General features: G+C 36.4%; 1 protein-coding gene across 1 annotated transcript in view; it reads left to right on the forward strand.

Annotated features, from left to right (window-relative positions):
- col14a1a (collagen, type XIV, alpha 1a) overlaps positions 1–12,747 on the forward strand; it is a 131,978-nt gene extending 119,231 nt beyond the window's left edge. Inside the window, exons 44-48 of the mRNA XM_028581088.1 lie at positions 1,099–1,165; positions 1,398–1,589; positions 4,656–4,733; positions 5,733–5,888; positions 11,774–12,747. Coding sequence (XP_028436889.1) covers positions 1,099–1,165; positions 1,398–1,589; positions 4,656–4,733; positions 5,733–5,888; positions 11,774–11,802 — 522 coding nt within the window. The 3' untranslated portion in view covers positions 11,803–12,747. The remainder of the gene's footprint in view (positions 1–1,098; positions 1,166–1,397; positions 1,590–4,655; positions 4,734–5,732; positions 5,889–11,773) is intronic.
- Positions 12,748–13,833: the final 1,086 nt, after the last annotated feature.

Here is a 13,833-nt window from a genome sequence, read left to right on the forward strand (position 1 = left end):
AGACTATTACGCACTAATGCTTCACACCCTTGTTTTGTAGAAACCAAATTACCCTCCAGTACACATTCACTTTTTCTCGTTCCTCTTTTGCACAAACATTCACTTTATTTCTCTCTTTTACTCCCTCAACCTTGTTTAGAGCAAACCGAATCAAATAAGTGTTCATGGTTCACATTTGCAGCTAAGCAGGGTCTGTATTTTTGCTGACACAGTAGCCAGGCCATCACTGCCAAAGGCTTGAGAGATGCACAACTTGCCAACTTGAATCAAACCTGTAATTCCAGTTTCTGCCAACATTTAATTAACTGTTAGGGACATTTGTACCATCCTGCAGTTCAATTTTATTTAAAGACTCAACACAAAAGTCATTTCCAGTAGTTTTCAAGTGTTTTCCCCTCTTTGTTGTGCATTTTGTGGGGTGGCCCAGTTGTGAATAAAGCTGGTTAGGATCTTGTAGCGTGCATCTACCCTAGATTTTTAATTTCACAGTGATTTATACGATAATAATTGAACAGGGGAAACATTTCCTACAAACCTAATATCTTTTTTAGATATACACTTTGCGATATAGTGTGACATTAAATGAGTATATGACGATGATTAGCACAAGGCAAAAGAGGAGATAAAAATCAGTTAGTCCGTAATTTTAAGATGTATGTATGGCTTTTAAAGGTTTAAAGTGAGCTTTAACTTCTTAAAAGACAAGTCTCAACTCCATTACACCCAACCAATAAAGGTCTAGAGCCAATTGAACAACTCAAAATCAATATCTTTTCACTAGAATATTATTTTGAAGGGGTTTGAAGGGTGTAATGCCACCCTTCTGGATAAAATTTTAAGTTGCATCCCTAATGACATCAATATGGCATCAGCAGGGTTATTTTTTTTCAAACTTTGGAAAGCTCCTCCAGAGCCACAGAAGACATTACTCAACTGTTTTCATGGGTTGTGTCAAACTCCTTGTGACAAGTAAACTGAATTTAGGGTTTAGAGGTTAGGGTTTTAAAGCAGTTACAATTTAAGTCCGTTAATTCCATCCTTTATGTTCTGTGTGGTTGTGTAATATCCGACCATGAGAGCTCTGTGTTTGTTCTTCAGGGTGATGTGCAATCCCAAGCTGCTGTGCGTGCCATCGCACGGCAAGTGTGTGAACAGCTCATCCAGAGTGAGTAATCAGAGATATTTACATATTAACACCAGCATGTTATTAAATACAATTTTCTTGCTGAAAATTTTTTTTCTGACCTCTACTGGCTTCACTTCTTCCCTTTTCTTCTATTCGCTTATGTTTGATTTGTGGTCAAACATCATAACAAAGCAACAATTAAACATTCTCAAAATGTCAAAAAGCTCATTTTAAATCATTTCAAACCATTCTCCTCCTCTACCTCTTGCAGGCCACTTGTCTCGCTATAACTCTATACTGAACCAGATCCCTGTCCAGTCAGCGGTGTCAGTCCGAACAGTACCCGGGCCACCCGGAGAGCCAGGTAGGAGAGGCCTCCCAGGACCTCAGGGAGAGCAAGGGCCATCTGGCAGGCCAGGCTTCCCTGGTGCTAGCGGCCAGAATGGACAACCAGGAGAGAGAGGTGAGAGAGGAAGATGTTTAGGGTTGTGTTTATGAGTAAAGACAGTTGTTTACAGGATGCACAACACATGTTGAGAGAGAGAGAGAGAGAGAGAGAGAGAGAGAGAGAGAAAAAAAAAAATATATACTTGGGAATTTCCATACATATATCTCTTATAATCTCAGTGATATACAGACATCATCAGTACTTTGCTGTTTGGGTTGTGTCTAGACACTTTGACTGCATGCTGTTGTTTATATCAGCATCAGAAAGAGTGAGGGAACATTTGAGTGTTTATTAGACTGCCCATGCTGCAGTGAGCAGGTGATAGTCTGAACTGAACTCATAATAGTCGTAAATGGAAAATAAGATGATAAAATGTGTTACTATGCAGTATAATAGAGTATAGAGTTTGGAGCCTTTGGCTTCTGTTTTATTTATTGTAAGTTTAATGTTGTTTTGGGGCATGTTATGCCTTTATTACAGAGCTGACAGGAAATAAGAGTAATGAGAATAATTACTGTTACATGTGCCTAACCCTAACTTCATGCTTTCCAAGATTATCTTAATGAGTGTTTAAAACCTAAAGTGGAAATAAAGTACATCAGTGTCTTCAAAAATATCTTAATCTTAGTTCTGGAATAAAAAAACATCAATAATATTTGCTGTGATGGCATATCTAATTCCTACTGACTCGATTGTTTTGTTACTTAATGACGACTCTGCTTGGGAGACAGAGGAAAATTTGGCTAGCCAGCTCAACTGCAACCAAGAAATTGATAGCTCAACACTGGCGCCCCCCTCACTCGCTTTGTATAAAACAGTGGTTGGCGTATTTTCTAGACATAGTTATGCTTGAGCTCTCTACAGCAAGGATTAACAAAGCCAGATCTTCAACTATCAGCCTATGGGAAAGCGCAGCAGCACAAATATCAGACTTAATGACCTCAACCCCACAAGAATTAGGGGAGAGTGATTAGGCAAGGTGTGGTTTCTGTTTGTTTGTTTGTTTGTTTGATTTGTTTTCCTCGAGACCGCAGGGGCTGGGAGAGGGTTTTTGTTCTTGTTCAATTTGTGTTTATCTGTTCTGTGGACCATCTGCTGTTACCTGTCACCCGGTGTGGAATTTGTTTTGTATGTCTAAGGTGCCATTAAAAAGTTGATCACAAAAAACACAAAAAAATCTTAATCTTAATCATATCCTAAAAACTAACGTAGAGTGTATGTAAAATGTGCTTTTTTTAAGGCAAAACAAAATAATGTGAAGTTTAAGAAAACCAATAGGAAAGTGTATGTCCTTTGCACAAAAAAGTAGGTCAAGCATCGTTGTAGCCGATATCTTAATTTCATTTCCTGTTGCAGTCCTCTGAATAAGTAACATAGCCAGTTATTTGGATAAAGATTATTATTGCGACGGGACTGTATAAAGCTCTGGTGTTGTAACAAATGTTCATGTATAACAGGAGTCTACAGCTGGTGAAAGCAGTGTGTGGCTGTGAAATAATCAAATGCATTACTGGATGTAAATTGATGCATCATCCTTTTCAGCAATAACCAGGGGCTTTTACTGTGAAAAGAACAGAAAACTTGATCCAGTTGGCGCTTCAACCTACCTGCTTGTTTGCTGCTTTTCGTGGTCTGGCCTGATCTCTGACTCATAGTCAGGATCACAGCTCCCACAAAGTTAAGTCCAGGCCAAAAGACAGTAACTCTAATATCCATGAGGTCATTCCCCTGCCACAAGCCCTTAGTGAAATAAGGGCCTTTATGAGGCTCCATCTTCTTCTCTAAAACACACAACCCACACTAAAGAACCACATACCGAATGTGCCTGCACATGTGGAGGGTTAGGAAAGCTGAGAGCGGCTGTCAGGAAATATCCAGCATGGTTACCTCATCTTCAGCAGTTCAGACCTATGATTCTCCACAATAACATTTACGATCTGCAGCCACCGGTCCACCACACACACACACACACACACACACACACTTGTTGTTTTATAGGCTGAACTGACACCAGAGTAGGCCAAATCTTTTAAAAGATGTATGGCAGGCTTAAGAAAATTAGACATGTGATCATTAAGTCAGATGGTCCATGTAAGGCTGATACCAGAACAGGAACAGAGCTGTGCTCAGACTCGACAGATGAAACCATTTATATTCCACATACTATATTGTCCATTGTAGAGAAAATATCACAAGGCCCCCAGTGTAGAAAATATTTGTTATTTTTAAATTTTTTTTGTGGTAATATAAAATGTTTCCTCCTGAACCTCACTGTGCTTACTTCCTCTACCAATGCAATTGATTAAGCCAGTCATAAAAGCAGCAGGACATAAAATCTCCAAAACACAAGTTTTGTGTGGTTCTCTAATATTAGAGTATATGAATAATATTCCATTAGGTCATTCAAACAGCTGCACTGCTGGACAGCAGTGCAGAGCCAAGTCTGGGTTTATCAAACATTTTATTAGACTGATCATCCATGCATAATTTCTCCGCCACATTTCTCAAAAAACTTGCAATGTATAACCGATGTTGGAATAGAAAGTGGTGAAAGAATTATTCAGATGCTTTTCTTCCATAAAAGTACCAATGTAACGTCAAAATGGAGACCTATTAACAGCAATATTTACTTTAAGTATCAAAGTAAAAATGTCTGTCTGTGATATATTTACATGATTAGATTGTTACTACTGACGCAACAATGTGTACGTAGCATGTTACTGTTGTAGCTGGCTGAGGTGGATCTAGTTTTCCCAACTTTATATACAATTAGGTACTTTATTCAAGTGGTCGAGCCCCCTCCAAAGGGTCACAAGATAAATCTGAGGGTTCCAGAGATGATTAATGAGGGTTGAAAAGAAGGAAAAACAAAGTTCTGCTTTACAAATCTGTAAAAAAAAAAAAAATATATATATAATAAGAATAAAATATTTATATTTATAGAAGTTTAGTGGGGAAATCTCTCGGATGGAACTGTTAATAACTCTGAAAGGGTCTTAATCAAAAAAGGGAGCTGTGTGTGCAACATGAGATGTGATTTTGAGTCTAAAGTGGATCACTTTGAACTGTGTGTGTTTACAGGTCTGCCGGGAGAGAAGGGAGAGAGGGGGAGTCCTGGGATTGGGAGTCAGGGACCTCGAGGACAATCCGGACCTCCAGGTAAGATACTGAAAAACTTACAGACAGTTCTGAGCGTGCTCGGTAAGCTAAACCAGATAATTTAACATAATTCTGTTCCTGAACATTCTTTTGGTGTTTTCCAACTGCAGCCTGGCTGGATCTTCCATATGTAGAATATTTTTCATTGTGTTCCCTCTGGAAAAAAAACCCCAAATGTTTCAAATATTGAAACAATATGATAGCACAGATACCTAATGTGGTTTGGATCTGTTTTACTTTCTGTTAAATCTTTGTCTGAGAAAAGCAAGCAGACGTTTTGGACCATGAATATAATTTGCTGTATTGATTTCCCTGTGCGCTGTGTGGAGTTTGTGGTTTGTGTAATGAAAATATGTCAGTGCTGGGATTTTCTGTTTACTGTTGTGCGATCAATACTCGAAGAACAAGCTGACAAAAGTTCCCTGAAACGTATCTATGATCAAAAAACTCTTATTAAAGAAATTCAAAACTTTAATATATGAAAAAGGAAATCTTTGCTGAAAGAAATGTACAGGGCATAGCTATCCATCTTTATTGGCCGTGCTTTTCTGGAATATTTGTGGGATGATAATTTTAGCTCCTATCAAAATATTGATTTCATATTTTGGCTGACTGCTGAAGTGAGTCCTGATTGAGTACTTTCTCTTGTCTAAACAGAAAACAGAAGCTTCTGGCTAAGTCTCAGTTAAGAACTGTGTTATTCCCGCTCCTGCCTTCAGGACATTCACTATCATCTCCCTCATCCAGAAATGACAATCATGTCCTTTCTTCCATGTTGTCACAGCAGCAGTGAGAGGGATTTAGAAGAGATTGAAGAGGTGATAGTACAGTGACAGGATGTAGCCTGTTTGACACATTTTCAGTTTATTTTCCTTCCCTTTCTTCTTTTATCCCCTCTCACCAGGCATCACACTGGCGGAGTCGTTTTACCGGATGTTTATTTATGACTGATTTAATGTACTCGCCCATCTTTAACACAAACTTTTCCTCCATCCTCAGGCCCGCCAGGGGAAGGACGGACAGGCAGCCAGGGCCCCCCTGGTCGGCCTGGTAACCCGGGAACACCGGGGAGGTCGGGGAATCCAGGTGCCTCAGGACCAGCTGGCCCACCGGGATACTGTGATCAGAACTCCTGTGTGGGGTACAACGTTGGAGGTAAACATCATTCAGCTGCTATTTATTCTGTGGTAACACTTTACTTCAACCCCCCTTATTTAGCATTTCTAAACAGTTTATTCATTTAATTAATTTAATAAAACAGTTTATAAACTACTATAATGTAGTCATGAGCAGATATGAGGACATTTTAGGTGTTTCTTACAGTATTTTTAACAATTATAACTTGATTATAGCTATGATCATGCCTACAACATACTGTAGAAGGCATCTCTATACAAAAATGCTAATCTTGTCGTGATTTTGATTTGTTTCGGTTTCCAAAAGAGGCCATGACAAAAAAAGTTTAGAAACCACAAAAAAAAACACAAAAGCACACATGTAGACATTAAATCAGGTTCTGGCAATTGAAACAAAAATAACATTTTGACTGAAATAGTTTCCCAAATGCAGTCAAAACACCAAATACCCAGACTTAACAAAAACATTAGCTGCTCTTTATTTAGACCTTATTTGTCCCGATTGTCCATTAACCTAAAATCTGTCATTTTACACTTTGGAAAGACTTGTTCAGAGAAACCGTCAGTGTTACTAAGATTTATTCAGACATATTTGTTTTATTGTTATATTTGCTAATGTATCGAGCTGAGACCGTCTAACCCTGCCCAGTCTTTCCATCATATAAACCATCTTTTACACGTATAAAACACTGAAATATTGTTTTCACAGTGACAGCCAGCTGTGAGATGGTTATTGTTCTCATAAAGCTCTCAGAAAATTGGAGAGTGATCTAGCTTTTATGGTTGTTCTACTGTGACATTTATACAGTCATGTCCACACTGATGGATTAAGAAGTTAACTGTGTCACTGACCAAAGCTATTTGTCTATATTAAGATGTAATAAAATATGATGTTACACTCACACGTCTTTGAATATTCATAGTAATGAGGACATTTATGGAACCATTGTCTTGGGCCATCTCAGCAAGGATATTATACATCTAACAGCTTCTGATGAGTCGTCTTAATGAAACATCATCTGCTAAAAGTAGCGGATGGATGAGACATTACTTCATCCATCAAACCATTTTATGTAAATTGATTCCAGTCAAATGTTTTTTTTTTATTACTTAGAAAAGTCTTGCCTTTTATTTTCAACCATGCAAGGATTAAATGCAGCCTCCCTGACCACTTAAAAGGAAAATACAGTATGTTGAGTAGTATTGTGTGCTGATATTTAAAGGTATAGATCAGTTTACTGGTATTTCTTACTTAACCAAACCCATAACTTTCTATTTGCTGTTTAAAGCTGTGGGAACACGGTTAGCCTATCATATCTCATATCTCATTACTGGATGTAAAGAGGTAAAAACAAAGTCATAATATAGTACGCCTTAAATAAATCACTTAAAAGTCATAGTATAGTATCTCATAAAAATATAATAAAAAGTCATAGTGTAGTATTTAATTAAACATAATACAAATTCATAGTATAAGTATGTCATAAAATATAATTAAAAAGGCATAGTATAGTATGTGATAAAAAAATATTATGAAAAGTCATAGTTAAGTATGTCATAAAAAGTCATAAAAATATCATAGTATAGTCTGTCATGAAAAGCCATAGTATAGTATGTTATAAAAATATAAAAAGTATGGTATGTCGTTAAAAATGTCATAAAATGTCACAGTATATGGTCATAAAAACGTGATTAAAAAGTCAGTATAGTATGTCATAAAAAGTCATAGTATATAGTATGTTGTAAAAATGTCATAAAAAGTCATAGTATACTATGTCATAAAAACGTGATAAAAAAGTCAGTATAGTATGTCATAAAAAGTCATAGTATATAGTATGTTGTAAAAATGTCATAAAAAGTCATAGTATACTATGTCATAAAAACGTGATAAAAAAGTCAGTATAGTATGTCATAAAAAGTCATAGCATATTGCATTTTGTAAAAAATGTCATAAAGAGTTATAGTAAAGTATGTCATAAAAAGTGTCATTAAAAATCATAGTATAGGATGTCATTCAAATATAATAAAAAAAGTGATAATATAGTATGTCATAAAAAATGTCATAGTATGTCAAAAAAGTCATAAAAACGTCATAGTATAGTATGTTGAAATAGTCACAAAACGGCATAGTATAGTATGTCAAAAATTCCTAACAAAGGTCATAGTATACTTTGTACAAAAAAGTCATAAAAACGTTGGGGCGGCCTTTAGCTACCCCAGTAAGAGCGTGCGCCCCATGCAGCAGCGCGGGTTTGAATCTGACCTGCTGCCCTTTGCTGCATGTCATCCCCCATCTCTCTCCCCCTTTCCTGTCTATCCACTGTCACTCCAAAAACTATCTTAAAAAAAAAAAAAAAAGTCAGAAAAAAAATTATACAGAAGTCATAGTATGGCATGTCGAAAAAAGTCATAGTATAGGATGTCGAAAAAAGTCGTAGTATAGCATGTCAAAAAAGTTATAGTTTAGCATGTTGAAAAGAGTCATAGTATAGCATGTCAAAAAAGTCATAGTATAGGATGTGGAAAAAAGTCATAGTATAGCATGTCGAAAAAAGTCATAGTATAGCATGTCAAAAAAGTCATAGCATAGGATGTCGAAAAAAGTCATAGTATAGGATGTCGAAAAAAGTCATAGTATAGGATGTCGAAAAAAGTCATAGTATAGGATGTCAAAAAAAGTCATAGTATAGCATGTCAAAAAATTCATAGTATAGGATGTCGAAAAAAGTCATAGTATAGCATGTCAAAAAAGTCATAGTTTAGCATGTTGAAAAGAGTCATAGTATAGCATATTGGAAATAAATATACTATACAACACTATAAAAACACTATACAAAAGTCATAGTATAGCTTGTCGAAAAAAGTCATAGTATAGTATGTCGAAAAAAGTGATAAAAAGTCATAGTATAGCATGTCAAAAAAAGTCATAAAAAAAGTCACAGTATAGTACATCGAAAAAGTCATAGTATAGCATGTCGAAAAAAGTCATAGTATAGTATGTTGAAAACTGCATGTATCTCTCCAAAGCAACAGGGTGGGAAAGAGACTGACAGGAACCCATGTTTTGTCATCATCTATTTCTATTCTTCATTACTGTAATGCAGGTCTTGAAACTACTTGCACCCTATAGGATTTGAACACTTAACCTTCTGTCTTTCAATCACTCTCTTATTACTCTAAGCTATCTGACCTGACGTACAAGTTTATGTTTTCGGCATATTTGTCTCTTTCACTTTGCATATTGGACCTCAAAACTTAATGAAATATATAGGACTTGAACACCTGACCTTCTGTCTTCTAATCATTCTCTTATCACTCTAAGGTATCTGAACTGACAGAACGATTTTGGCATATTCGTCTCTTTAACTTAGGACATTGGACCTCAAAACTTCCTGAAACATGTAAGAGTTGAACAATCAACCTTCTGTCTTCCAATCAAGATCTTATTACCCTGAGCTATCTATCTAACCTGACACAAAGCTCATGTTTTCGTAAAAAAGCCATAGTATTGTATGTCATAAGAAATGTCATTAAAATCATAGTATAGTATGTCATAGCATGTCGAAAAAATTTATAAAAAAGTCCTAGTATAGCATGTCGAAAAAAGTGATTAAAACAAGTCATGTAAAAAGAAATTTATAAAAAAAGTCATAGTATAGCATGTCGAAAAAATTGATAAAGTTGTAGTATAGCATGTTGAAAAAAGTGATTAAAACAAGTCATGTAAAAAAAATTGATAAAAAAAGTCATAGTATAGCATGTTGAAAAAAGATTTATATAAAAGTCATAGTATAGCATGTCAAAAAAGTGATAAAAAAAGTCATAGTATAGCATGTTGAAAATAATTTGATAAAAAAGTCATAGTATAGCATGTCAAAAAAGTCATAGTATAGGATGTCGAAAAAGGTCATAGTATAGCATGTCGAAAAAGTCATAGTATCGCATGTCGAAAAAAGTCATAGTATAGCATGTCGAAAAAAGTCATAGTATAGCATGTCAAAAAAGTCATAGTTTAGCATGTTGAAAAGAGTCATAGTATTGCATGTTGGAAATAAATATACTATACAACACTATAAAAACACTATACAAAAGTCATAGTATAGCTTGTCAAAAAAAGTCATAGTATAGCATGTCGAAAAAAGTGATAAAAAGTCATTGTATAGCATGCCGAAAAAATTATACAAAAGTCACAGTATAGTACATCAAAAAAGTCATAGTATAGCATGTCAAAAAAAGTCATAAAAAAGTCACAGTATAGTACATCGAAAAAGTCATAGGACCTGAACACCTGACCTTCTGTCTTCTAATCATTCTCTTATCACTCTAAGGTATCTGAACTGACAGAACAGTTTACGATTTTGGCATATTCGTCTCTTTAACTTAGGACATTGGACCTCAAAACTTCCTGAAACATGTAAGAGTTGAACACTCAACCTTCTGTCTTCCAATCAAGATCTTATTACCCTGAGCTATCTATCTAACCTGACACAAAGCTCATGTTTTCGTAAAAAAAAGCCATAGTATTGTATGTCATAAGAAATGTCATTAAAATCATAGTATAGTATGTCATAGCATGTTGAAAAAATTGATAAAAAAGTCGTAGTAATAACATGTTGAAAAAAGTGATTAAAACAAGTCATGTAAAAAAAAATTGATAAAAAAAGTCATAGTATAGCATGTCGAAAAAATTTATAAAAAAGTCGTAGTTTAGCATGTCGAAAAAAGTGATTAAAACAAGTCATGTAAAAAAAAATTGATAAAAAAAGTCATAGTATAGCATGTCGAAAAAATTTATAAAAAAGTCGTAGTTTAGCATGTCGAAAAAAGTGATTAAAACAAGTCCTGTAAAAAAAAATTGATAAAAAAAGTCATATAGCATGTTGAAAAAAGATTTATATAAAAGTCATAGTATAGCATGTCAAAAAAGTAATTAAAAAAAGTCATAGTATAGCATGTTGAAAATAATTTGATAAAAAAGTCATAGTATAGCATGTCAAAAAAAGTGATAAAAAAGTCATAGCATGTCAAAAAAAGTCATAATATAGTATGTTGAAAAATAATCATAAAAAAGGCATGGCATAGCGTATCGAAAAAAGTGATAAAAAGAAGTCATAGTATAGAATCTCAAAAACTGCATGTATCTCTCCAAAACTGCAGGTGAGAAAGAGACTGACAGGAACACACATTTTCTCATCATCTATTTGTATTCTTCATTACTGTAATGTAGGTCTTGAAACTGCACCCTATAGGATTTGAACTCTCAACCTTCAAAAAAGTCATAGTATTGTATGTCAAAAAAAGTAATAAAAAAGTCATAGTATAGTATGTTGAAAAAACTCATAGTATATCGTTCATAATAAAGTTTATCATATTTTAGTGTAGCTGTGCACATGCTATGAATCACCTTTAAATGAGTATTTCTTCAGTAATTTGTTATAAAATTCTGCAGTTATAGTGTGTAACTGCAGGAAATTGCTGGGCTTGCAGAGTTTGATTCAGTATTACTTACAGTGCATGCTGTTTTTTTTTCTGGGTATACGCTGTACATTCTTTTACTACAGATTTCTGTGTTGTAAATCTTTATTCATACTTTCTCGTGTACAGAAAGAGAAATAGAGATCTGACACATTTCCCTCTTTCCGAACATTTTATTTGAAAGTCTTAATATTTATTTGAGCTAAATATTTTTGCACAAATTTACTCAGGGTGTGTGTATTTTCAGAGAATCAGATTATAACACTTCATTTTACTACCTCAAAAACTGCAACCCAACAGCTGGGGAAGTTCTGTCAGTGCAGTTTGAAAGGTTTAACTCTTTGGTGTTGTTGGGTTTTCCTCCTGATATGAGGTGTAACATCTTCCCTGTGTTCCCCTCCCTCTGTTTCTTCCTCTTTCTGACTGAAGTTCAACAGGACTATGGGAATGATTACTGAGGAGCATTCTCCAACCGTCCTCCTCTCCTCTCCTCACCTCCCTCCACTCCTCCCTCTGTGCCCTGTACATAAGACTAAAAACTGAGTTGTTTGAAATTGATAAATTATTTCTTCGACGCCTCCATATTTCTTGATGGATAATTACTCCTGGCCCGGTCTTTGACCTTTCACCCTGCAGCAGCGGTTTTTAGATTTTGTTTCTACAGAGACCTTTTTTCTGAATTACTCTTGCGACAAACACTTCATTTTTGTTTGATCTTCTGTCAAATTATTTGGATTTTTTTAAGCAATCTCACAGCATGGAATTTTGTATTCACTCATTTAAAGTTAACAAGTGATTTTAGTCAACTCTGTGTCCAAATTTTGGTCTGGTGTAAGTTTTTAGAAACATTCGCACCAGATTTAAGCCTTTATGCACACAATGCTCTTTGATTCCTTATTTACGGTAAATAGAAACTGGATTAATTTTGACTATCAGTTAACTTTCTTGATAGATTTGGATCGTTAATCTGGCTGCTTCATCATTTACAGTCTCTTACACAAAAATGGATTAGTTTACCTTCCCACATAACAAGAACAAAACCCCAAAATGCTGCTGCGATGATCACCGCCACTCATCTCAGTTCACACAATGGTTTGCTGCAGCAGCCTCCGCTTCAAGCTCAAATCTCTACGAAAAATAATCTCATCTTTTAAAGCCTGATGGATCAGCTAAATAGTGATGAATTGCTTTGATGCTGATTAGCTGCATTTATTAGTGAACAACCCCTCTATTTGTACATCTCATGTACTGCTAATGTGACCTGGATGTGATCTTTTCATTTCTGGAAAAATGATCAGATCTGGGCAATATGGGGTAGCCCACAAATCTGATTTTCCTTAAGTTTCATTAACACATTTCCTCATTAACCAGAACGTTTGGACCATCGTAGGTACCAAATCTGCCTGTGCAACTCCTATTCAACTTGTTTTGTAACCTTTTAACAGCACACAGCCTCCTTAATGCTTTTAAGTGATGGTGGCCTTTAAGGTGGTTTAGTCCAAACGTCAGCCTTAACTATGCTCCATGTTCCCCGTGGTGGTGGTGGTTTATGTTCGCTGCGGTGATCCAGAAACATTCACTCAAACTGACCCTAAATATTCCCACCACCCCAGTCCAACCCCTGCCTCACGGCGGCTACCAGCCCTACAACCAGCCGTACAACCCTGCTGCAGTGGCTTACAACAACGACCAAGGAGGCGAAGACGAGGAGGAAGAGGAGGAGGAGGAGGGAGAGGAAGAGCAGGACCCCTATTACCGTGGTTACCCCCCTCAGTACTACCCCCAACAGCCCTCACAACTGGCTCATGGCCACCATGGTTACCGCTCGAGCCCCACCCACTCTGAGGACACGGAGGTGAGGTCGCCGGGCGTCGCCAGGAGGTTTTCACGTGATGTCGTCGTCATGGAGGAGAGTGAGGAGGGAGGACTGTAGAGGAAGGATGGACTCACCTAAAGTGCTTGAGCCCCGCATGCCACAACACACACACACACACACACACACTGATAGTCACACATGGAAACAAATCAGACAGACATGCACACACATACACACACACATCGTCCCCCATCTGAAACTGTGGTGAGAGCCCCCCCCCCCCCCCCCACCCTCCCACCTTTATCCAGTGGTTTGCTCCATCTGGTGAAACAATGTAAATAGCTCTGTGGACTCTTGTACGATATTGCTGTAAAAAGGGGGGTCCGAAAAGTGCCTGATCTATGTTAGCATCGTCCAGTGGTAATGTAAAGGTAAGACCTTTTTCTTCCCATCTCACAGCTGAATTCAGGACTAAACCCTTCTTTTTGTGTGAAGCTGCATGTCTCCTTTGAGCCAAACATTGAGTGTGTAACTGGACATGCACATCTTGTTTTGGTTGTATGTATCTAGCTAGATTATTTTACAATTCAAATGGAGGACGTTGAACTGGCAACATTTGTAAAGTTACAGGCTGCTTTTTATAATGATGAATCACGATTCCCCGCATTCCATG

The sequence above is a fragment of the Perca flavescens genome, chromosome 6 (genome assembly GCF_004354835.1).
Source record: "Perca flavescens isolate YP-PL-M2 chromosome 6, PFLA_1.0, whole genome shotgun sequence".
In the NCBI taxonomy this organism is placed as follows: domain Eukaryota; kingdom Metazoa; phylum Chordata; class Actinopteri; order Perciformes; family Percidae; genus Perca; species Perca flavescens.